This window comes from Quercus lobata, chromosome 8 (assembly GCF_001633185.2).
Source record: "Quercus lobata isolate SW786 chromosome 8, ValleyOak3.0 Primary Assembly, whole genome shotgun sequence".
NCBI lineage: Eukaryota > Viridiplantae > Streptophyta > Magnoliopsida > Fagales > Fagaceae > Quercus > Quercus lobata.
The window spans coordinates 9,975,564-10,001,771 of record NC_044911.1 but is presented as its reverse complement, the minus strand read 5'-3'; the positions used below and the strand labels follow the sequence as shown (position 1 = coordinate 10,001,771).

The following is a 26,208-nucleotide window of genomic DNA, read 5'->3' as shown; positions in this document are numbered from 1 at the left end:
AATCGATCCTTCTCCAATATCTCCTCATCTGTTAGAGGATGGCAATTGGCAATTAAATCTAAATCGTTTAGATCTTTCCATAACTTGCGCATCCTACTTTCCACATTCCCAAATTCCTTCTCATTCCATTTCTTTAAATCCAGCTTCAAAGCTTTCAGTTTGCTTGCCATCCAAAAGCTTGGAGAGCCTCAAAATGTGTAGGATTCCCACCAGGATCTCACCTTGTCCACAAAACCATCTATCTTTAACCACACCTACTATCCCTTTGAAAATTCCCCCTTTCTTCAAGGATTGGGAAGTAATCCGAAAGCAACCTTTGGAGTTTTCTTTGATGAATATTTGGAAAATATTCTTCCCAATCAGAAGATAGTAGAAATTTGTCAAGCCTAAAGCATGAAGCCACCTGTTTAGAATTTGACCAAGTAAATGTACCCCCTTCCAAAGGCAAATCTACAAGACCTTGTTCTGAAATAAAATCTGAAAAATCAATCATAGCAGTTGTGAAGGGACCTGAACCAGAACGCTTTGATGGAAATCATACTACATTAAAATCACCACCTAAGCACCAAGGCATACTCCACCAACTACGAATTCCAGCCAGCTCCTCCTAAAGCAATTGCCGATCATGGGCAGAGTTTGGATCATAAATACTAGTAAAAGCTCATTCAAATTGATCCTCTACATTTTTGAATTTACATGAAACAAAAAATCGACCTACTACTTCATCCATTTTTTCCATAGTCCTTCTATCCCACATCACCAAGACTCCCACAGAAGCACCAATAGAGCCCAAACAAAGCCAATCTACATGCTGGCAGCCCTACAAACTTTGTATCTCTCTTCTAGATATGAACTCCATTTTTGTTTCCTGAAGACAAATAATATCAGCACCCCAACTTCTGATCATATTCCAAACCCGGAGTCTTTTTCTCTATCATTCTACCCCCTAACATTCCAAGAGATTATTTTTACATTCATTGAGGTACCACTAAATCCCGATCGCTAACAACATTGCTTAAAGCAGAGTCCTCAAAATTCCAAGAGCTTAGTAAACTCTTCAATTCCTTACTGCCTTTGGAACCCAGTTTGTTACCTTTCTTTCAAGAGCTCTCCCCTTGCACAACAGATTTCTTCTTGGCCTTTAAGGCTAAAAACAGCCCAGTAATTTCCGCTTCGAAACCTTCCAAGGAAGTCCCCACAAATTTCCTGAACGCTTTAATTCGACTGAGAACCCAAGATGATAGGTTTGTGGAAGCACCCTTCACCTCCAAATGGACATCAGGTTTGACCATGGCCAAAGTTTGTACAAACAGGGGCTCCTCCATTGCTACCCCTTGAATTATATTCTTTTCAGTGTACCACAACTCGCACTCCGAACCTGAGACTATAGAGATAGTATCACATTCGTCTGCCCAGCTAACAATGCGCTTTTCTTCCTTAAAGGTGTTGTTACCCTAACCCACGTCTCCTTCATTCTCTGAGAAATTTGAGATGCTCCCAGAAGAATGGTAAAGAGAGAGAGGGATTACAATCCACTTCCCATCACGTTGCTCTAGGACCCAATTATTAGAATTGCCCCAGGTGCTCTCCAAATCACCAACAAGATCCTTTATTGAAGGGCGAGACCCACCATGGCCATTATCAAGCTGACCCAGTGCCAAATCCTTAGATAAACTACCCGACAGAGGTCTCGAACCCAAATCAGCTTGCGAAACCACCTCCTCAACCGATATCGGGAGCTTGTGGTTCACCACAATAGCATTTTGAGAACCTTCGTGCTCTGGGATCGTAGAATTGGGACCTACTGAGATATGCACTGGCTTGCCATACACGGAGGCATGTTTATCTTGAGCTGGGAGGTCTATCGGCATCATGTCTGAGGTGATCCTGGTCTTTGAAGCTTCTTTTGTGAGTGGTTGAGTGACTGAGTGAGTGGGAGAGGATGAGTTTGTGGGTTGGGTAAGGGGTGAAGTGTTTTTGGGGTGGGTAAGAGGTTGAGTGAGGTTCTGCGGCTTGGGTTATGATTATAAGTTACTGATGGGCTTGGGCTGCTGTTTGAGTTTAGCATTGTGAGTAGGTAAAGCCAACGTATTGGACTTAGGAGCCTAGTAGTTATTCCCCTTTCCTTTAATAGTGTTACCCATTTCATTTAAGTTGGGCTTTGTCATGATCTGGTAATTGGGCCTATTGTTCAGAACTTTATAGTCCACTTCTCTAACCTCTGATGATACCATATTCCACTTCCCATCGTTTCCACGTTCGACACGTAGGAATAAGTCTAAGGTCAACGTATTAGTTTTGATTTCCCATTAACATTAGACATAAATTCAGCCCCAATCTTTGCCTTTGCCTTCTTTGAATACAAATCACATTTATCACGGTGAGGATAACTAGAAGCATGGGTTTTCGAATTTTGAAAAACCGCAACTTTCTCATTTCCTTTAATATTGCCGCCGGGCTTGTTATGTCCACCACTGTGATTGTTCTATCCAGTAGCCACCACAATTGGCTTTAATTGTCTATGCTGTTGTCCCTGCCCAGCAAGGGAGGCTGGTTCCAACATTCTCCTCAGGTGCAGACCAAAACCCCTCCATCCACTCCCCATCCTCCCCCTCTGGTATCACAATATTGCCCTGTCGTCGGCCATGAAGAAGTTCAGAAAATAATAGGAACGTGCTGTGGGCATTGGACCCCATCTGTAGAATGAGGACTTTCTCCCCCTCCCTCATAGTTCTCGCAAAGTGATAAGAAGATTGCTTAGAAAGCAATTCCTCCATGTGAAATAACAATCTACGAGCACTTTCTCTTCCCATTAAAATAGAATGCAACAAATTCCCGCCCCTCTCAACAATCCATAGCATGAAAAAAGACCCCCCTTCTTCTATTGAAAACTCAAAATTTTTGGATTCAATGGATAAAAATGTTGAACCACCCATAGCGGATAAACACAAAAACAACCAACCAGCAAAGTGAAAAGCAACTGCAAAATGTTACCCTGAGAAACGAAAAAAAAAAAAAAAAAAACACAATGTAGCAAGCAAAAATCTATGCCTAATTCAAGGTAGCCAGGCCTTGTTTGTGACTAATCCGAGGTAGCCAGGCCTCTACAAGTTTTACTGGGCATTGCTCATGTGTGATTAAGAAATGCACACACGCATATACAAAACTAAGTTGATGCATACTAAATTAAATTCTTACCATTATCCCAAATATCTAAGGCAATAAAAAGCTTACAAATCAAATAAAACTCTTCCAAATGCTACATGGAACATAATAATATGCATACACCAATATAGTCTGGCCTTGCCTTTGTCACTCCTAACATTTTACTAGATACAAAAACTTGTGCATGTTATTAAGAGTAAAACATTTTTTAGGACTATATTTTAGCAAGGTCTTATTAGGGGTAAACTAAATGAAATAAGACCTTTATATCAAAGAGTGCTCGATTGAGATCAAATACCCACCATAGCCCATTTCCCTAATAAGGCTTTATTGAAGGCAGTCATTTTCCTTATTCCTAAACCACCATTAGCCATAGGTGCACACACTTTATCCCAACCTACCAAATTTGACCTGGACACACCCCCTATACCTACCCAAAGAATGAGGAGCCTTTCCTTTTTTTCTACTGTTGATTTATTAGATTTACACAATTTTTGTAACTGATTGTTTACTTGATTATATTTCCTACATACTTAGGTGACTCTTTTTTTTTATTTATATAATTTTATTACTTATTAAAAAAAAAAAAAAAAAATTCCCTTTGCATCTTCTCAATCTTGTTAGCCACATGAGTAGGAATGGTGAAAAGCAATAAAAAAAAAATAGGTAGGAAGATTCGATAAAGTGCTCTTAAGCTATGTCAATTTGCCACCTTTTGACAAATATTTGGTCTTCCACCCTACCAATTTTCTCTTAGTCAATTTTTTGATTAGCTAATTAAAATAGCATTATTAGTAGCATTAGCTGTGGAAGCATGTATGATATATGGATGAAACCTCCTTCTCATGCATGAGCATGCTGATTTAGTTAATTAGAAGTGAAAATGAGAAAAGAAAAAAAAAAAAAAAACGGTGGGGGAGGGGTGGGGGGGTTAAGCTAGTCATAATCTCTATTCAACCATGGGGGGGAAGGATTTATGTTTGCCTCAACTATACTGTATCTCAATATAGTTGGAATTCTTCATAATTGTTTTTATAATCCAAATCAATGCTCTTGATACATGGTCATGAAACATACACATACAATTCAATCCATGCAATTCAAAGCTAAATTATGTTATAAAATTATACCTTTATTCATCCTTGCTTTCCTCCTCTCCATTTTTTTCCTCCTTGTTCTTAGTGGAAGCAGTAGCTTCCTCGTTCACAGTTTCTGTCCTAGATTGTGAACTAGCTGCAGCACTAGTACTGCCCACCTTTGGTGTTGGGGCCGGTGTATTACACCCTAGATGGGCTGAAGAAAGAAACTTATAAATAAAATTATTTTGGGAAATTTGTTTCTTTGCCCCCCCCCCCCCCCCCGGTGCGGGAAATTTAACAATTTTATCTTTTGATTTCCAAGATTGTTTGTGTTTCATAAATCCCCTCTTTGTTGTCCCTGTCCTCGGTGATGGATGAGCATTGGTCATGTGGCTTGTCAAATCAACAAGCTTCTGGAAACGTGCACCGCATTTTTGGAAAAAATTTGACACGGTCTTCACAGAAAGACAAAAATTTAGTATACCCATAATAAAGTAGCCATTGGAGCTTTGTTTCTATATTTTGAGTTGAGACAAAGATACTTAGAAGTAGATCATCAATTGATACTTCCTTCTCCCATAATACATGTATAAATTGCCAATAAAAAAAGTTGTTAAAGGGTTCAAACCAGTAGGTTCAAGAGGGGTCAAATCTCACATGCTTACACCAAATCATTAGCTGGTGAAAAGAGAAGATCTACTAAAAGAGAAGGAAAAAAGAAGTATACCTTGTTGTGTGAGGGAGAAAAAGGAATTGCAAATTTGATTTGTCTTGGGCCCAAATCTCAAATCAAGAGTGAAACGTCTATCTTCTCTTTTGACTGAGTGGATGCAGGGGCGGAGCCACATTGCCCCTTGGGGGGGCCGTGGCCCCTGCAAAAAAAAAAAAAAAAAAAAAAAAAAGTCCACCAACCTATATAGAAATTTTAATTGGACCCCCCAATGATGTACATCCGGCCCCCCCCCCATTTCTGTTCAATTCACTCCCAGCCCAGCATGCTCCAGTTTCAATTATAGGCCTCTTTCATCTTCTAATAAAACAAAACATGGCCCCCTTATATTTAAATACCCAAAGGCACTACCCAACAAAATAACATTTTATCACCCATTCTCAATCTCAAAATCAAAACCCTTTCTTTTGCTATTCTTTTTAGAGAGGTGCTGCGTCTACAAAATTTTTATTGTATTTTTACAAATCCTAAGTGGTTAGTTGTTATTGGTTCAAATTTGAACCTAACACAAGATTACTTTTTTGCTCCAACAATAACAATCAGTAACAACCTGCCACTTAGGATTTGTTATAAAAATTGTGAAAATATTGTAGACATATCATTTCTCTTCTTTTTATTCTCTTCTTGTCTTCTGTGTACACGCCACCGCCCACTCCACTGGTACCAGTAGCCCCCAAACAAAACAAAACTTCAGCTTAGCCCTCCTTTCAAACTTAGTCCTCACAATCCCAAAAAAAAAAAAAAAAAAAACCTGACCATTATTTTCTTTCTTCTTGCTTTCTTAAAATAAATAATTCAGAGAGTGAGTTTTCAGTTTTCTTTTCTTTCTTCAGCACTACACCTTCATCTCTTTTTTTAGTGTTCTTTTTTTTTCTTCTTCTCAACTATATACGCTTACTTAAATATTTACATGCACTTTAATTTTTCATAGATTTTTAGAGAAATATATGATTGAAGGCATGGGGAGGTATGAATAACATCCATATAATTAATAATAGGAATGATGATAGGTTGATTGTTTAAATTACAGTGGGAATTTTGTTTTTTTCTTAAGTACAAATAACATTCATATAATTAAGTAAAAATTTCTAATTAAGAGTTTATTTTTTAAGTTCTTTTCAGGTTAATTTTTGTCATATTCTTAAAGCTTAAAGAATTATGAGCAAACGAAAAACAATTGATGCATTCTTTAAGAAAAAAAGATGTTAGCAATTCAGAATTTAGGACATCTATGGTTGTAGAAACAAATGTGGCTGTAGAAATAAATATTGATACTTCAATGCCTAATGAACACCCTTCCAAATGTTCAAGAATTCAATCTGAAGAAATAGATCGTGATCCAGGATCATGTAAACAAATATGTGAATTTCCTATCAACAAACAAGATGAATCCGACGAGCTTATTTCAAAGAAGGTCCATATCAACCTAAAAATAGAGACTGTCCATACAACAATGATAATCATCGTCGTCGAAAATCGGCCCCTCCATGTAAAAAATCCTGGCTACGCCCCTGAGTGGATGTATATAATTCCAACAAGGGTGGCAATTCTAGTATCACACAAAATACCACAGTTTTTGCCATACCTATTTTTTGGGAAATTTTTTTCTTTATCCCCCCCACCCCTTTTACCTCGCGCGGGAAATTTAACAATTTTACCTTTTGATTTCCAAGACTGTTTGTGTTTCATAAATCCCCTCTTTGTTGCCTCTGCCCTCAGTAGGACTCAAGGACTCCAATGTATGTGCAAAGGCCCCCACCAACTCTACCTCCCATTCATTAAAACCTCGTCAGAACCATATATTCCAATTTCATTACTCACAACTCACCACGTGGCGAGTTTAAAAAAAGGTGGGTAAAATATTGTGGTACTAGCATTGCTCATTCTAGCAAGGTTGGCATTATTTTGAGAAATTCTAGTACCACACAAAATGCTACAATTTTGCCACAACTATCTTATGTGTCAGATTATGACTGATTGCCTGTCACTTTCACATAAATCCACTACTTTTTATTCACTACTCACAATCTGCCATGTGGATAATTATGGCACATTACAAGAAAAAATTTCTATTGCAACGAAATTTTTTGTTACAATAAACTAGAAATTGTTGCATAAATCCTTATTGCAACGAAAAAAATTTGTTACCCACTATTGCAATAAAATTTGTGTCAAATAGGCTATTACAACAAAAATTTCATGTCAATAGCATTTTGTTGCAATAAATTTTCCGCAACAAAATATTTTTATTATTATTAAAAATAGTTTATTGCAAAAAAAAAAAAAAATATATTGTTGCTATAATTTATTAATTGCAACAATATTTTTGTTGAGATAGGCTATTGCAACAGTAATATTTGTTGCAATAAATTACCTTTGAAAACTTATTACAACAAATCTCTTTGTTGCAATAGGTTACTGCAATAATAATTTTTCTAGCAAACTTATTGCAACAAATTGTTTTGTTGTCATAGGTCACGCAACAATAATTTTTAAGCTCTTATTGCAACAAAAAGTATATATATATATATATATATATGTTTATAGCCACTATAATTTCTTTTTCTTACAATAACTTTGTTGCAAAATAGCTTTTTTCCTTTATGAAATTTTATAGAAAAAGTCCAATTGAGAAGTAGATAATAGAGAAGGGAGAGTTGGGGCTTGAACTACTAACATAGAGCAATATTACCACTCAACTAATATTTTGAACCCTCCTAGGAACCCGTTTGGTAAGAGATTTTTAATAACATTGTTGTTTTGTGGAAATATGTGTGGATGAAAAAGTGTATGCAAATACGTATAATATTGTTTAAACACTGAAAACTGTTGTTTAAATCACAGTAAGGTCAATTCATGCTTATCTAGCTATCTTGAACTAACCTTATTCACACAACTCCTTATTACTGTTTCTATCATTGATCTTGCAGTTGATAGTGTTTGTTGCACATGATCAAGTCATGTTATACTAGAATAATTCCTTAATTTGTTGTGTTTTCAATTTGCTTCTATGCTCCATCTTGAGGGGGAGTGTTGAAATATATGAAGCTATGTTACTGAGGTTGCTGAGATCAAATGCAAGCTAGAGAGCTACAGGTTGCTGGAAGTGAATACAAGCTGAAGGCAATAAACTACGGTCGTTTCGTGTAATCTTACATGTAAACTACTTGTAGTTAGTCAGTGATTTATTAGGAAGTCTGTTAGTGTTAGTGACACTTGTTATTTGTTCATTGGTTGCGTATAAGTTGGGATTATTTAGATAATCAGTTAGTTTATTAGTTGTTGATTACTGGTTCTTTGTATAAGTATATAAAAAGATTGTTGTAATTAGTTCCAGAATTGAATGAAGCTTTTCATACAAACAAAGATATTCTCTCTCTCTCTCTCTCCCCGTTTTGTATCTCCATTGATAAAGCTTCAATCTTTCTTGATATAATATCAATATTTTTCTTAACAAATTCATTCGTTCTAGTCTCTTTTATTTGCTTCACTATATTTGAAGTATTATTATAGACGGAGAAAGATATTAAAGAAATGAAGAGAAAAAAAACACTTAAGTTTTTGGATTTCCAAGCCAAGCCAAACCAGTAGGTTCAAGAAAAGAAAAGAAAAGATCTAACCCTTCTGATCTAACCATTCACGTGCTTACTTTAAACTACTAGCCACGTTATTGTCACTACCAACATTGCCACTACCAACGTTGGCACTTGGCACAAAAGGGATGATATGAACGTGAATGGCATGAATCAAACTCATCAGGTAAGGCCAAGAACAATATAAATCACCTATTTAATCCAAAATGAACACTCCAGACTATGTTTTCTAGGGACAAACAGTTTTCTTGAGACGAAAAATGCTCTAAACGTGAATTATCCAAGGGGCCAGTGAGCTATGTAGCTCAATTGATCCAAACAATAAGTCCAAATCCTTGAGAAGAGATATATTGCAAATCAGCGAAAAGAAAAGAAAAGATCTACTAACAGAGAAGGGAAAAAAAGAAAGAAATATATTACCTTGAGAAGACTTGATGTGTGAGGGTGATAATTTTAAACAGGTTTTGTGCTAAACTTTTTCCAATTAAGAATTATATGACTCATATTTAAATAATAATAAGTAGTTTCTTTTTTTAGAGCCCATTTGGATAGGCGTTTGTACAGAAAAAAATGCACGTTTTTGGAAGAAAACGCAAAACAATATGCATTTGACCTCACGTTTTTAGCAAAATATGTTTTCCAAAACGCCAAGAAATCAAGTTTTAAAACCATGCCTCCAACTAGCTTTTTATGAAAACGCTAGTTTCAAACTCATCACTCAAAAGCAACATAAATGTTTTAGAGGTCACAATACCTAAAATACCCTCAAGTATTTGCTTAATAACAAATTTATCAATCTGTAAAATTCTCACCGATGTCTGATCTGACTCTCCAATGCTTGCAACTTTTTGGCACAAGTTATTTTACTGGAAAGAAGATCATGTGACACACTAGAAGCTGCGAGAATGAGATCAATAGTGAACTCTGCAAATTATTTGGTTGAGAAGAGACCCAGTGCTCTTTCTCTCTCCTCTATTTGGTCTCTTCACTTTCTAGACTTTTTACTTCTCTTTTTTGAGGTTGATATTGATTAACAACATATTTAATACTATTACTTTATTTAGATGTCATTAACTCTGTAGTGGGGGGATTGTATAATAAATAATAACTAGTCGCTAACCCGTGCGATACACGGGATAGTTAAATAAAAAGATAATTAATCAACCTCATAGTAAAAGAAAAGGCTAAAAGAACTATTAAGAGACTACTTTGTCCATCAAGTAATCAACCCAAGTGGCATTGTAGCTCATGAACAAAAGTCATTGTTGCATTTCATGGCTACATACTTGCTAATAATGGAAATTACCTATATAAAACTTGAAAAGGGTCAAATGATAATATGGAAAACATTCCATAAATAACTTATTGATGACAGGTATAGAGAGGGGACTAATGTAAGTCATCAATGGAATTTGAGTCATCATCTCATTGCAAATGGAATATAGCTCTATATTAAAACTAAAAGTAAAAGTTCAATAATTCTTTTTCTCTAAAACGTTATAAAAAACTATAAGTAATTTATATCAGTTTCAAATAAAAACCACTTGAAGAATCAACTACTTTAAATCATTATCTGAAAGAGCAGCGACATAAAAACTTAAATAAGTCTCAAAGATGAAGTTCTTCGAACATATTTCAGCACCAATTTCCAAGTTCAACTCTATGTATGGCAACCAATTACTCACCCCGGTTGAAAGCACAATGTTTAGAAGAATCTTCCAAGTATCTTAGTCACAATTTTCATCCACCTCCCTAGATCACTAAACTATATATCTACTAATCTACATACCCTAACTTCAAATACTGAATACAAAGAAAGAGCCAAAATTTGTCAAACGGATTTGTGTAGCGTATATAAACTTAATTTGTTCTACTGCCTTTTATTCACGAAAATAATATAGAAGAAATAGAAAGAAAAAAAAATTGTTAAAAATGAATGCTTCATATCTTCCACCATACTTGTACTTACACATACTAATAGTTATTTTCGAAAACTTGTAAAACAAGTGAATGTACATGCCTAGATTCAGCTGCAGAACCTGAAATACCAAAGCAAACCTCTATAGATAGTGTAGCACAAGATGTAGCATCAATATTATCCTAGCAATCTAATTATCTATTTGATCCATTGGTTGTAGTGGTGGGCCATTGAATTTGTGAACATCTGTAGAGTAATTACTAATCTCTTAATAAATTTAAAATCTGATTGGATTCGTCATGATTTCAACCATTTTGCTGCATTACTTTTTCTAAGTGTAAAATGTGACAAACCTTGCAATGCATGACTTATATTGCCACTATAACATTATATTTTAAAATGAATATGATTTGCATTTAATCTTTTAATACTGGACTAAATTGATCTCTTAGTTGCTTAACTATATATTATATCTGATTACAACTAACCTAATGAATATTTATATTTGCTAAATTATATGGTATAATCTGATTACAACCTCCTTAGTTTAGTTGAACTGAAAATAGTCAAAACACTAAAATTCTACAAATTTAAAGTATATGCAACCCAAAAAATTAGAAAGCAAGCAATCAACACCAATCCAATCAAATATGGTGATGAAAAGTTCTATTCAAGCATTTCTTTGAACACTTTCAGGGGAGTTGAGAAACCAAAGGGAAAAAAAGAGTTTCTTAGAATTGAGAAACCAATTAATATAATAAAAAAGAAAACTGTACTGGAAAAAAGAAAAGAAGTTACACAAACAGTGTGCAAAAATACTAAATAGACTTCTTCATGTTATTGTCTTAAACATTAACAAAGAAATTTTATCTTCACTCATCCTATGATTATCCACTTAAAGCTTTTTTTTTTTCTTTTGGTAGCAAATCTAAGTCATGGATGTGTACGGGATAGAACAATATAGTACCACTTTAAAAGGCTTAGACATAGAAACTTACCCCAAGAGGATGAACTTCTGATGGAATCATTGATTTCATAACTTCTACTTCTAAAAACCTTTCTCATGGACATGCAAGGCCCCATATTTTTGGGTTTTACATGTTGCCAAAAAAATAAACATTCTTAAGGAATATTATAGAAACAAATCATTTTGATCTTTTGCAATTTAGAATCACTTGGAAGTGATTGTTTCTAACATTAAATTCAAAAATCATAAAATTATACATAGACAAATTGGATATTGTACTTCCATAAGGATAGACTTAATCAGGAAATTAGAAATCTAAAGCAAGAAGTTCATGGACTTAATCGGCAAAACAGATCTCTGAACTTGGAGTTGCAACAACTAAGGCAACTGGTGCCCTAAGTACTAGAATCAGCAGAGAACATTAGAGGTTTATCTTACAAACCCCATATATGCTTGTTTTACTATGACGGTCACCTTTTTAGCACACATTCGTTAGTTTTGTTTTTGCTATGCATATGTAACCAATTTGCACCCAAAAATCTGGGTTAATGGTCAATTTCTTTTAGTCATCATCTCCTAAAGCCCATGCTAATCAAATAACCTGTAGTTAAGCAAACTGCCTATTAGGCTAATTTCACCTCATGTATTGATAGCCACAAAATCAAATCAGAATCAAGCAGTTCAATAACGGAACAAAATTTACAAAACCCTAGTTAAATTTCTAGTCCCTTGAAAATCCATAGAGATTTTACTCAAATCAACAAATAGTTTTACAGATTCGAACACACACACACACACACACAAAGTCGAAGCACTCAGTATTAATCGATTGCTAATTAATCGAATCGAACCCTAGGTTTGATAAAGAAAAAAAAAATCAACTTTATGCGATTTTGATCGAAAATCTCAAAAAATAAGAAATAGAAGAAGAAGAAGAAGAAAACGAACCCTAATTTTTTGAAACAAAGTTCTAATTCAACCATCTGATGCAATATGTATATTTTTTAATGAAAAAATGCAGAAAATTTCAGATCCAATGTGAAATCGTATAGATTACCTGAAAATACGCTGAAATCGACGAAGAGCGAGCAAAGCAAGCTGAGATAAAGCTTTAAATTGAGCGAATGAGCGAATGGGGATGCCTTGTAAGGGAGAGGTTTGAGGAATAAAGAGAGAAAGGGGAAATGGCAGAACCTAAGACAAAGCGGAGAGAGAGAGAGAGCTCAAAAGTTAGGGTTTCGGGTTTTAAGAATGCGTATAGGTTAGAGAGAGTGAATGAGTGAGCCACATAAAAGACTGAAAAAGATAAAAATTTAAAAAAAAAAAAAAAAAAAAAGCGAAATTTAAAAAATAGAAAAAAAAAATTTTAAAAACGAAATTTAAAAAATAGAATAAATAAATAAATAAATGCTGACGTGGAAAATTGTGGGAGTTTCAAAAGTTTCGGTTTTATATATATATATATATAGATAAAAAGCTTTGTAGTGGGGCATAGCCACACAGGGGAAGTGATGGTATTGGGTAACTGTGTTAACATGTTTAGCGAGGACTACATTTAAAATGACAGTATATCCTTATCATCAAAATTAAGTCATTTTTGGCAATTTGCACTCAACAAAAAATTTATCGTTTTCGAACCGCAATTTTTACAAATTTTACCAAATGTTTAATCATGACTTTCAAAATTGTTTTCACATTTTAAAATCACTATTTTTTTAAAACACAGTTTCAAAACAGCCAGCCTGTCTAAACAGGCCCTTAGTCCTTAATCCTCACACAGGTCTCGACGCTTGAGGTTATCTCCTTTTTATTTTTCTTTAACAAAAAGAGGAAAAGTAAAAATTGTGAAATTAAATTTTTAAATAGCAGTTGAAGAAGGAGAAAAATACCCAAGAATAAGAGAAAAAAAAATCAACTAAATATACTGCTGGTAAGAAGTTAACACTATTTTTTTAAGAAACGAATACACACACAAAATAGATGAAATGAAATCCAACACAAAAACACACCATAGTGGATTAATATTTAAGAATATCAGGTTCGATATATATATATATATATATATAGGGCAAAACTTAGATACAGTACTTTAGGTACTGTTTCTTAGGTACCCCTTTTAAAATTCTGCCACGTGTCCAATCACTTAAGTTTGTAAACGGCGTTAACCAACCATATCTTCCTCTTCTTCTTCTTCTTTTCTCCTGTGAAAGCCATTCAAAATTCCAGAAAACTCCAAACCCCAACTTCTCACACCTAATCTATAATATTGAGATACAAATCATCCTACAATGCTAGAGCATCCAAAACCTACATATCCAAAAAAAAAAAAAAAACCCAAAATTTTTAGTCTGCATTTTGTTTATTCTGTTCTTGTAAGACCACTGTTTTATTGTTTCATCTTTTTTGGGTTGGACGTTGTTGCTAAGTCCAGGGTCCCATTGTATACTTCTTTTCTATTTATAATACAAAATTCTCTCTTTTTTCTTTAAAAAAAAATCATAAATCCCACAAACCCAGTTCACAAATTCCAAATCCAAATCAACCCAGCCTTCAACAAAACCAAGTCTAAAAGCGCAAAATTCGACTTAGATCTACTGGGTATGAGCTGATCTGAATAGATTGCTCTTAATAGCTCTGTGTGTTAGTTCAAGTTTAAGAGACACTCTGTGTTGTTGCTCCGTCCTGCCGCTTCACCTCCGTGTGTTAGTTCTTAACAGCTCTGTGCTACCGCTTCAATTGCGAAAATGAAGAGGAAGAGGAAGAGGAAGAGGAAGATAGTGGGGTTAGGGTTCTCAAAGCTGATTGAATGGGTGACATTTGAACAAGTGGAATCGTACATAGAGGATTTCTTTTAGCAAAACTTTTCTTTTTCTCTGGAGAGAGAGAGAGATTTAAGGTTTTTCTTGTTTTTTTCATGGCAGATTGGGTTTCAGCAGAACAAGAAAAGTAAAAAAGAAAAATACGGATGGCCAACTTAACGCCGTTTGCAAACTTAAATGGCTGGACAGGTGGCAGAATTTTAAAAGGGGTACTTAAGGAACAGTACCCAAAAGTACTGTATCTAAGTTTTGCCCATATATATATATTTGCATGCGGGTGTCTTTTGAGGAAGAAAATTGCAGTAAAAATTTCTTTTTAGGATAAACAGTAATTACACAATTCCATAATTTTTATAATGACATTTGTAGCTCCAAATTTACAAATATTAAAATAATAAAATTGAAAACATAAGTCACCACTACACACACATGAAAAAGCCTTTAATTCAATATATATATAAATATCTAACTTAGTTAAGCAGGAGGCTAGGAGCATCAATTCAAAATAAAATAAAAAATATAAAAAAATCCAAATTTCTAAACGTTAAACTGGCATTGAAGACAGCTAATAATGAAATCAATAAGAATAAAAATAAAATTATTTTTAAAACTCGTACGTGTCAATATATAAATGAAACAAAATATCAAATTAATACCATTTTTTTTTTTTTTTGAGAAGATCAACTAACAAAATTAGATGTTTGTGCAGATTATTATCCAAGAATTATAGTATAAACATAAAATTTCCAGAGCATCGTTCACGGTTCACCAAAACATATTTATATAAAGAGCACCAAATACAAATTATAAGCTATCCAAACTTGTAACTTATAAGCATTTAAAACATAGATTTGTTTCAATTTTATTAATTATTATATGCTGGATCTTTATCAAATTGTTTAATCTACTAAAACTTGTTAAATGCTATAACTGCGCATTAGGGCATCCATACACACAAGTATGAATCAACAGGAATCATGGCCTACATATGCAAAATTCGCAGGACATTGAAGTTTAAGATTCAAAACTTAATAAGAAATTCAAATCCATGTGAGTTTGAACTACACCTTAGAGACTTGTTTTCATGATACTGGCAAAAAATAAAAATCAACTTATGCACACAGAAAAAAATATTTATGCATATGTATATATATATATATATATATATATATATAATTACTCATATAGTAGAACACATAATCAATCACACAACTTTAATGCACGTGAAACTCCCCTGAACCTTTAAAAACGGGAAGAAAACAATGAACTTTCCTCACAATTTTATTGCAAACATCATCCCAGCTAAATGGAAAAGGGGACATAAACTAACTGGTGAACTCAGAGGCTGTGGCCATGATTCATGACATCTCTAAATGTGATTGCCCCTAAAAAAAATGCCCGGGGGAAGAAGCTTAGAAGGTGTGAAACAGTGAATGCCAAAGCTCAATTGTTTACTCTTTGCTCAGGTTTCGGATGACATATGGAAGAATGCCGCCATGATCAAAATATGCCAACTCCACCTGCAAAAGCAAATTGTATCAAATTCAAATACTGAACAGATGTGAGCAAGTATAACCCCACTAAAAAGATGATTCTTCCATTAACAACTCCATTCATCTTTCTGTATATAAGACTAATCAATAATACGAACTGAGTTTGGAGCAAGTACCTCTGTGTCAAAGCGGACTGTGCACGTGAAAGATTTGCCAGTGTCAGTTGTCACAGTAACATCTTGGCCAGGCCTTATCTCACTGATTTTGCTTGGAAGGTCTATTGTATAGCGCTCATGACCTGTCAATCCTAGTGTTTCTACATCATCACCAGGCTTGAAAGAAAGTGGAATAATTCCCATTCCAACCAGATTGCTGCGATGGATTCTCTCAAAGCTCTTTGCAATCACAGCTTTCACTCCCTAATACAGAAAAGAAAATTGACTTTTAAGAGACCAAATAAAGCGACATGCACCATAGGCAGATAGCAAGCAAAACATAAAATTTGCACTCACAAGTAGTGCTGGACCCTTGGCAGCCCAATCCCGAGAACTGCCACTTCCATACTCTGCTCCAGCTAAGACAATCGTGTCCTGCCCAGCAGCCTTGTACTTCTGCAAATAGAACATAAGTGTTAGATAATATAGCATCAAAAAGCAAGCTACATATTCTGCACAAGCCTGCATGCTTAATGTTCGCCATAACAACATAAAATGGAGAGGAAAGGCCATTTGGCTTTAGCCTAAATGGCTCTGCCCCCCTTAGGAAGGATATGGATTAGATTAACGGGATTGAATCCTGCAGAGTGTGCATTAAACTACCAGGCAAGAGAGAGAGAAATGGAGAGGAAACATTGAAATGAAAAACAATGAAGAATTCACTGATGGCTCCAAAGGACAATCTATTTAATAGCAAGTGCACTGTACTAGACCTATCCCCAAAAGAGGGGAAAATAAGCATACTGCATACTTGCAAATTTCATGTGTGACTCTTGCTTATCCAGAATAAATGAACATCACATCTCAGATTCTAATTTTCCTTAGATCGTGTGATGTGATTTCCAAAGGACCAAAATTGAACGTTCACTTTGGAGTTTTAATATGCATTGAGTGTAATTCCATGTTAATTCAAAATAACACAATTTTTTTCCTGGTAGTAAATGAATGAGCCACAAGCTCTAAATCTGCTAAGCAACTTCACCACCAGAGACAAACAAATCCTGCTAGCATAGATATAGAAAATTTAGTTTTTTCACCAGAGGCCAGTATTTTTTTTTTTTTTTTTTGATAAGTAATAAATTTTATTTGAATATAAAACCATCTAATACACAGGTAGTGCACAAGATGTAGGTCATATCTAGGATTTCAATGTACAAAAATCAAAAAAATCAAGAAAATCAAAAAAGTTTGAACAAAAAAACTTCCCTGAAGCCAATGACCACACAAACAGACACAAAAAAGGAAACCCAAGTATATGAGTATAATGTGTATGAGCAGGAATAGTAAATTTGATAGAATAAAGGATGAACTGCAAAAAATATAGATTTCATGGGACTTACCATTGCTGCATCAAACACATAAAGCTTCTCTCCTGTTGGGATGTGAATTGTCTTGGGACCCACTTCTCCATTCAAGAGCTTGTTGACAAGACGAATATTGGCAAAAGTACCCCTTGCCATGACTTCATCATTGCCGCGACGACTTCCATAGGAATTGAAGTCCTTGTAATCAACCCCACGCTCAAGTAGATACTTTGCAGCAGGGCTATCCTTGTGGATACTCCCTGCTGGAGATATATGATCAGTGGTTATACTGTCACCAAATTTGAGCAAGCAAAAGGCATCTTTTACTCCATGAGGACCAGGAGGGTCCATAGTCATGTCATTAAAATATGGTGGCTCATGAATGTAGGTTGAATTTGGATCCCAAGAGTAAAGAGTTGAAGAGGGGACCGAAAGCTGATTCCACATGGGGTTCCCCTTTGTGATAGCCTCATAAGTGCTCTTGAACATATCAGGCAACACACTAGTTTGGACTACCTAAAAACGAATAACATTCAACATTCATTGGGGCTCAATTCTTTTATTCATTTGACCACAAATAGTTTCTATCACAAATATCAAAACTAAAGACATCTACCTCTGCAATTTCTTCATTACTGGGCCAGAGGTCTTTGAAGTATACACTCTTCCCATCCTTCCCTGTGCCAATTGGCTCTTTGTCAAAGTCAATGTCAACCTGAAATCATCAAAAGGTTGTAATGATTGAGATTTAGCACCTATACAAGAAAAAAGAAAAAAGTAATCTTTTCAGGTATGGTGGGTGTGGATTTGGCTGGTGTTTTATGAGTGTTGGAGAGGAGAGACAGAAGGGGGAGAGGGAAGAAGGGGATGTGCTGGAAGAGAAACTGGTTTAGAAATAATATCAGAAAAGCATGCGATCTTGAAAAGAGTTTATCTGCCAGGAGTTGGGATTCCGAATTATATGTATACCTTTCTGTTTCCATTGTTTGGAAAAATACGGTTCTTAGTATTATAAATGTCCCATTTTTCCACAAGTCTGAATATTGCTAAAGCTTAGTATATAATATTATCCCAAATTTGAACATGGAGACATAAGCAAGATGGAGTACCATCCAACTCTAGTCTTGAAATAAGTGTATAGATGGCATCAGATATGTTTACAAATCACTGCATGGTACTGAGGCAATGACTCATCTGAGTAACATTTTTATGCATAATTTGAAGAATGACAACATAGTCACTTCATGTTCAAATTATTCAGCTGTGTAGCTGGACTTCATATTCATGAAGAGGCCCTACTAGTCAAGTTGTCTATCACGTGCAAGATATCTCAATTGCATTCAAAGGGGGCTTCAAAACATGGACAAGGAAAAAAAAAGTCTTTTACCACAAAGTTATGCACATACCGTGCCAGCAAGTGCATAGGCAACAACCAAAGGAGGTGAAGCAAGATAGTTAGCTCTCGTTAATGCATGCACACGGCCTTCAAAGTTTCTGTTTCCAGACAGAACAGCAGCAGCAATAACGTCTGCAAGTATAAATGAAGAGGATTATAGAGAAGAGAAATATGAAATAGATTGAAAACCTAAAAGTACAAGGACCTGAAAGTCAAATGAAAAAATTAAAACTTCTAAGGGAGACATCAAAATCGCAAAATCCCAGATTGACACTTAAGATAGAACAAAGTAAAAGAGAAGCAAAATTCATGTAAGAGCCAGAAAAAAGGCCAATAGGAACATTGGTCACAGGTTACGAGAACAGGCATTATTATGCAGTAGTAATATATGTACAAGATATTTTTAGTGAAAAAATAAATATTTAGAGAGAAGAAGAAATAGAGAGTGAGGACTTCTTCAAGGGAACCTGACCTCCTACACAACTAGTATCTTAACTGAAATATATCTAATGATATTTTATTGATAATTCTGCAGAATTTATACACACATACTCATAGAGCTTCCAATTCATAAGGTTTAACAGCTAAATTCTTGACACAAAACAAATATAAAATTTTCATATATTCTTACTGAAAAAAGAAAAGAAAACATGGTTCAAGGTAAATACCATTATCTGAAATTGCAGAAGCGACTGATTCATCAAGTTCCCCAGAATTCCCAATACATGTTGTACAGCCATAGCCAACAATATGAAAGCCTTGCTCATTTAAGTACTTTTGCAGACCACTACAAACACACCAGAAAAAGTATTTCTTCATTGAAGATATCAGGCACCCAAAAGAATAATTGAGTTTAGTTTGGTAATCAGGCAATCAATAGAAGAACTGGACATTGATGGCATACCTCTTGAGCAGATATTTAGTAACAACTCCAGAACCAGGAGCAAGACTTGTTTTAATCCATGGTTTAACCTAGTTCATAAATGTCATAATTACATGTTAGAAAAATATAATTATACCTACCACATATGGAATAGAAAGTGAATCTCAGAAGCCAAACTGACCTGCAAACCTAGTTCACAGGCTTTCTTTGCAACAAGACCAGCGCCAAGCATGACACTAGGGTTTGATGTGTTTGTACAACTTGTAATAGCTGCAATAACCACACTACCATGCTTAAGTTCAGCAGGTTGTCCATGGAATGAAAATTTTACAACCTTATCCTTTTCCTCTTTTGGTACAGCAAAGCCCTGCAAGAAACCAAATTATCACATATACAGGCACAAGAAACAAATCAATCCCACTCCCCCCAAATAAAACTGAATTAGTCTCACATCAATACTTGGAATTAGGTATCTATGCAATGCATTTTTGGTTCCACTTCCAGCAAGATGTCATTCACAACCTTAAATAAGCAAAGTCTAATAATTTATTCATTTCAGGTTTGATGACTAAATTGCAATTCCAATTATCTAAAAATTGCTCCTATTAGAATGCGAAAAAATCATGGAACAGAAAACTGCATGCTATTGAAACTAGACCTGATCATGCAATGGGCAGCCCGCGTGGCTTAGTAGAGCTCATCTGCCAGGTGCGCACGGGCTCACATTTTAGGACCTACGAACTAGGACAAGCTTAAAAAACAGTGCTGATAAGATTTTGGGCTGGACTAAGGCTAGGTGCTCATAAGCCCTGCCAGCCCAAGAACACTCTCAACAGACAACAGGGACAAGCCCACTTACAAAATGCATCTTTAAAAATAAGAATTGGCTTACGAACTGGGCCAGGCTGGGCATATTTTTCAATCTCATATGCATATAACCAATAAACCAGGCCCAGCCAGGTTTTGAACATGATCAGGTCTAATTGCAACCCACCTTAAATCCAACTTGGTTGTCAAGACATGCATGCCAGTCAGCCTTCATCTCTTTCAATGAGACCCGGTCATGAGGCCTGTTCACAAATAATAAATCATGGATTAATAATGAACTCAAAAGATGCAAATAAAAGAGAGGGGGTGGAGGGAAGGCGACATAAGGCATACCGCTTTGGTCCTGAAACACAGGGTTCAACATCTGCCAAGTCCAATTGCAGATAAGATGTGTACACTCTTTCTTGTTGAGGCTGGATCACCAAAAATTGTCTTGTTAACCTCGGATCTAAGACTTCCATCTTAAATTTAATATCTATTAATGAAGATGACCAGAAATAGGAGACCATACCTCATTATAGTCAACAAACATTTTGTTTGCACGCAAATATGTTTCTATCATTGACACCTATATAAGCAAAATAATGGTCACACCACATGATATAACTTCACTTAGCACCAATATCTTTAACACAACATCACTCAAATCAGGTGGAGGAGGAGGAAGATCTCACTGTCTCATCACTTCTTCCAGTTAATTTAAGGTATTGCAATGTCACATGATCTACAGGGAAAAAGCCCATGGTTGCCCCATATTCAGGAGACATGTTAGCAATAGTGGCCCTATCAGCCAGTGATAATTCACCCATACCCTCACCTGTATGCATATGAAAATGAGTTAGAGCTATATACAGAATAAAATGAGGTCTTTTGACTGGAAATTTTAATTCCTACAGATAAGGAGACTAACAACTGAAATTTCTACCTTTCACATCTCCAAAATTATTAGCTTACCATAAAACTCAACAAACTTGCCAACAACACCATGCTTCCTCAACATTTGGGTCACAGTTAAAACTAAGTCAGTCGCGGTAACACCATTATGCAGTTTTCCCGACAACTTGAATCCAACAACACCAGGCAATACCATGCTCATTGGCTGTCAAATTTGCAATATACAAAGTTGAATGAAGACACAAAGTCAATTATGCTTTATGCACATTTCCAAAGAATGGTAGCAAATGCCTTGTTGGTGAGTGCTAATTCAAAGACAGTTGTGACCATGGAAGAAGGTTGTGTATTTTAACAGATAAACCTAAATGGGTTTTTTTTTTTTTTTACAAGTATAGTGAACAGATTAATCTTTTTCACCAATGCAAATGTCCCAACAATGAAGTAGATTTACTAGATTGAACAACACTTTTTGATTCAAGTTAAAAGAAATTCCCTTCCAAACTCAGGGCACTTTACCTGCCCAAGCATTGTTGCCTCAGCTTCTATTCCTCCAACTCCCCAGCCTGCAACTCCCAACCCATCAATCATAGTTGTGTGGGAATCAGTACCCACCACACTATCAGGGTAGAGAGTGCCATCAGTGTTAAAAACAACCCTTCCAAGGTATTCCAGATTAACCTACGATTGATCAGAAAAACATAGTTCCAAATATGTCAATGTCAATTAACAAAGTGACTCGTTTAAAGCAAGCAAGGCCTATCTACAACGGCTCAAAGGCAAGCAATGGTGGTGCACCACATGTTTTGCACTCAAAGAATAGGGTGCATATTTCATGAAAGTTGCAACCTAGCATCTTAAGCCTATCTTATAGCACCACACTGAACACTTGCCAAGCAGTAAAAGTAGGATTTTTTATGTGAATATACAATGTCAAATTCCTTACCTGGTGAACAATTCCTGAACCAGGAGGAACGACAAGCATGTTATGGAAAGCAGATGATCCCCACTTAAGAAAAGCAAATCTCTCCTTATTCCTCCGAAACTCATGTTCCATATTAGCCTGTACTGCATTTTCGGATCTAGCCACATCAACTTGAACAGAATGATCAACAACAAGGTCTACTGGAACCTGGATGCAAATATATGATGTTAAAATGAAATCCCCATGAGTCATATGAATGGACAAGCCGTAATGTATAAAAAAAAAAAATTTATTTAAATGTACTAGGATTATACAATGCATTTTCATCCACCATCAACAATCATATTAATTTTCATTGTAATGTAACGTCAAGGACACAAACCAAAAAATCATCAACATCTGAGGCAGTTTTAAATATCATCATTTAGAACTGAGAATAAAAACGAGAATTACCAATGATCAAGAACAACAGCTACATTCATCTGAAAGCTAAACACTTCCATTACAGGAATTTAATTCCATCTGATGTTGGAATAAAGACTAAAATTGACACATTGATGGACTCAGAACCTTGTAGGTAAAACTAATTGGTATCCAACTATGCAATAAAATTTATATGGAAAAAATGGAGATTCACAAACCAATGGATTGATCTTGTTAGGATCCGCACCAAGCTTCTTCATGGCATCCCGCATGCAAGCAAGGTCAACCACTGCCGGTACTCCAGTAAAGTCCTGGTAAACACAACACAACCCTTACAAAGTGGACTAAAGTAAATACTTCAAGCTAACACAATCACAAAAATCATTCTATGAACCTGCAAGAGAACACGAGCAGGCTTGAAGGGAATTTCAACTTGCTTTGGAGATGTATTCTCCCAATCAATAATCTTTTCAACATCATCAACGGTAACTTGGAAGTTGTCACAATTACGTATGGCAGATTCCAAAAGAATCCTTATAGAGTATGGCAGCCTGTCTGCAATTCTCCAAAAGGTCAAATATGACTTTATCAAAAAACTGTAGAAACAACAACAACTTAAACAAATACTGAATTTTTTTTTTATTATAAGTAAAACAAATACTGAATTTGATATTAGCAGGAGGCAAAATAATAAATCCCTTTAAAAATGGAGTGAATATGATTCATAGAAGGATAATATTTTTACCCAGGAAATCGCATAAACCTGTTTCTCTCCATTAATATACTTGGTGCCAGATAGGACAATAAACAGGATGTTCAGGAAAAAAAAGGTGGTTTACTAATAGAATCTAGAATAAAATTAAAGAATGCTAAGCTAGAAGAATACAAACAAAAGAAAAACAGTATAGTTTATCTCCGTAAATTTAATGTACATACCAATTCTGGGATCATTCAGAGCCGGCAAACTATAGAATTTCCCGAACTCGCCACCTCCAGGCTTGGGAAGACTGGTCAATATTTTCTTGAAAGCATGTTCAGTTGCTGAATAGATAGAATGGAAAAGAAAATGATTCACTGAAAAATTCTACCCAGACATTCTAAATTCATAGTAGAAACCCTCAATTACAGGCATCAAACAAATTAACCAAATGATTAAAAATTCAATCTTTTGAAAAAATAAATAATAATAATAAATATCTCCACACTTTTTCATTTAAAACATGCCAAAAAAACCCATTTTTTAGCCTTACATTCCAAACTTCTAAAAATAATTTTCTAGTTTAAAACTGGGATTTTTGGCCTCAAGAATCTGTTCCAAACATACTCATACACAAAACAAGCACTTACTTACTATTTAGGTAATGTTTGGCATCTCTCTTAGAAATGCATTTCTCATATTTCAATAAAAGGAAGTGCATTTTGCAATTTTTAGTGCAGAGTAAGTCGGTCAGGTGGTTTAGGAAGGCATGGAAGGCTGAGGTGGCGATTGGGGCTTAGGGATTGTCTGGTAGTTGTGTTAGTGGGATTTGAGACTGTGAGTATAGGTGGAGAGGTGGTTTTCCCAGAGTTAATTTGCTTTGTTATTACAATTTCACAATCAAATTCTTTAATTTTCTTCACCAATGCTGGCTTTTGTACATTCATCACGAATTCACTATTGAATGCTTATTTGTGATTTCCTTGATTGAGTTTTTGCAAATTTTTCTGTTCAATGTGTTATTCATGCTGGTCAAGGAAGGCAAAGGTGAGCTAGGCACCTGGCCAATGCGAGGCAACACTAAGGGCACCTCTAAGGCGAGCCACCTTCACTAAGGCACTCACCTTTAGAGTGAGAGTAAGGCAAGTGCCATAAACCATGAAAAAAGGTGTTAAGGCAATTAATATACCTAATTTCTTCATGAAACTCAAGTCAAAAACACTTGATTATATATAAATGATTTTTTAAGTTCTACATGTATAATAACTATATTTAGAATTTTTCATGGCTCAGAGAATACAAGGCCTTGGCTCTTGGCAAGTGTAAAAGTTTTGGATGAATAGGATTGATTGTTATGATTTGGAGGAAAAGAGGGATTTTTTGTTTTTTTTGTGAGCGTGCGTGTTGGGCCGTGGATGCATTTGGGACTTGTATTGGGATTTTCTTTCTATTGCTGTTGAGAATGAATGTTTTTAATTTTGTTGTCTATTTTTTTTTTTTAATGGAAATTTAGACAAATATGTTTGAAACAGAACAATATTTTATATTTGTGTTATGGTTCTTATTTTAAAAAAAATTATTAATTGAGTAATGTTTTCATAATAAATTAGTACGTAACAACAACAAAAATATGTTTTCTCTAATTAGACAAAATTTTAGCATAATACCAAACCTTAACTATTTCCTCATAACCCACAAACACTGACACAAATACATTATATCATACATACATACATACATACATACAAAACTAAAAACAATTTAACAATTTGGCCGAACATTATTTATTCGCACTTACCCAGAAAGCGATTAAAATACTTTCACGAATGATGACTTTTATATAATAAAGGCATGTTTGTTTGCTTTAGCTTAAAATCCCAAAACGCCACGTAAACAAACACGTACTTATACATACATACATGCATATACCTATACATTCAGAAGCAAGTAAAAAGAAGAGAGTACCGGAAGTTGAGAGATTTCGGTCGAGAACCGGAGCGGCGGTTCGGGCCTGGGCTCGGAGGCTAACGGAAGATCCGCATCCCCGCCAATTCACGCCGTGGCTCCACCGCGTCGTCGCCGACCACCTCAGCGACCGAAACGCCTTCGTCGATAAGAACCTCTGCTTCTGATTCGCAAACGACGCGTACGCTTGCGAAGACGAAGAAGCCGAGGCTGAAAACAACGACGACGAGAATCGCAACCGCGGAGCTCTGAGCAAGGCCGACGATGACGTGGCCATGTTTACTAGGCTTTAGGGAAACCCTAACGCCGTCACTGTGTGAGAGAGAGAGAGAGAGAGAAATGAAGGTTCTGCAATGGTGGTGAGGTGAGGGGGTTCTGTTATAGAAGGAAAAGGAGGAAGGAGGGGGCTTTATGGGCACAGTGGCATTTCTGTATATTTGAATAAAAGGTGTTAGTGTGGGGTTTATCTTGGCCGGTTGATGGGATTATAGAAGGAATTGACGGTGCAGGATTAGGGTGGGGCCCATTTGATTCGGTTTGACTTTGACGTTTATAAACTATATTGCAGTATTATAATCCGCGAGTTTTCTGGAATTTGAAGGATTTTTCTTTTCTTTTTCTTTTTTTAATTTTGAGGAATAATTATTTGTCCTATCATTCACTTAGGCCGTGGGCTGCACAAGTTTAGAAAATTTTGAAGTTTTTTTTTTTTTTTTTTTTACCCCAGTGTTTTCTTTAGAAATTTCACCGATAAAATATAAACTCATAACTTGTTAACTTTTCTGACCACGAATGATCAATCAAAGGTAGTGGGTTCTTGTAAACAAAAGGAGAAAAAAAGTATCTACAATTTATAGTTGCGTACATCAATATATTGTGAGATTGGGTGTATCCCTATAATTGATAAAAAAATAATT

General features: G+C 35.4%; 1 protein-coding gene across 1 annotated transcript; it reads right to left on the bottom strand.

Annotated features, from left to right (window-relative positions):
* Positions 1-15,528: 15,528 nt before the first annotated feature.
* LOC115957267 (aconitate hydratase, cytoplasmic) lies at positions 15,529-25,733 on the bottom strand. Its single transcript, XM_031075469.1, has 20 exons — positions 25,292-25,733; positions 23,566-23,670; positions 23,024-23,184; positions 22,848-22,940; positions 22,228-22,413; positions 21,801-21,962; positions 21,345-21,489; positions 21,065-21,207; positions 20,902-20,958; positions 20,724-20,803; positions 20,557-20,632; positions 19,744-19,929; positions 19,584-19,651; positions 19,348-19,466; positions 18,690-18,811; positions 17,900-17,998; positions 17,320-17,799; positions 16,277-16,375; positions 15,941-16,183; positions 15,529-15,791 (listed from the first exon to the last, which is right to left on the bottom strand). The coding sequence occupies exons 1-20, from the start codon at positions 25,566-25,568 to the stop codon at positions 15,723-15,725; spliced, it is 2,970 nt and encodes a 989-aa protein (XP_030931329.1). The 5' UTR covers positions 25,569-25,733; the 3' UTR covers positions 15,529-15,722.
* Positions 25,734-26,208: the final 475 nt, after the last annotated feature.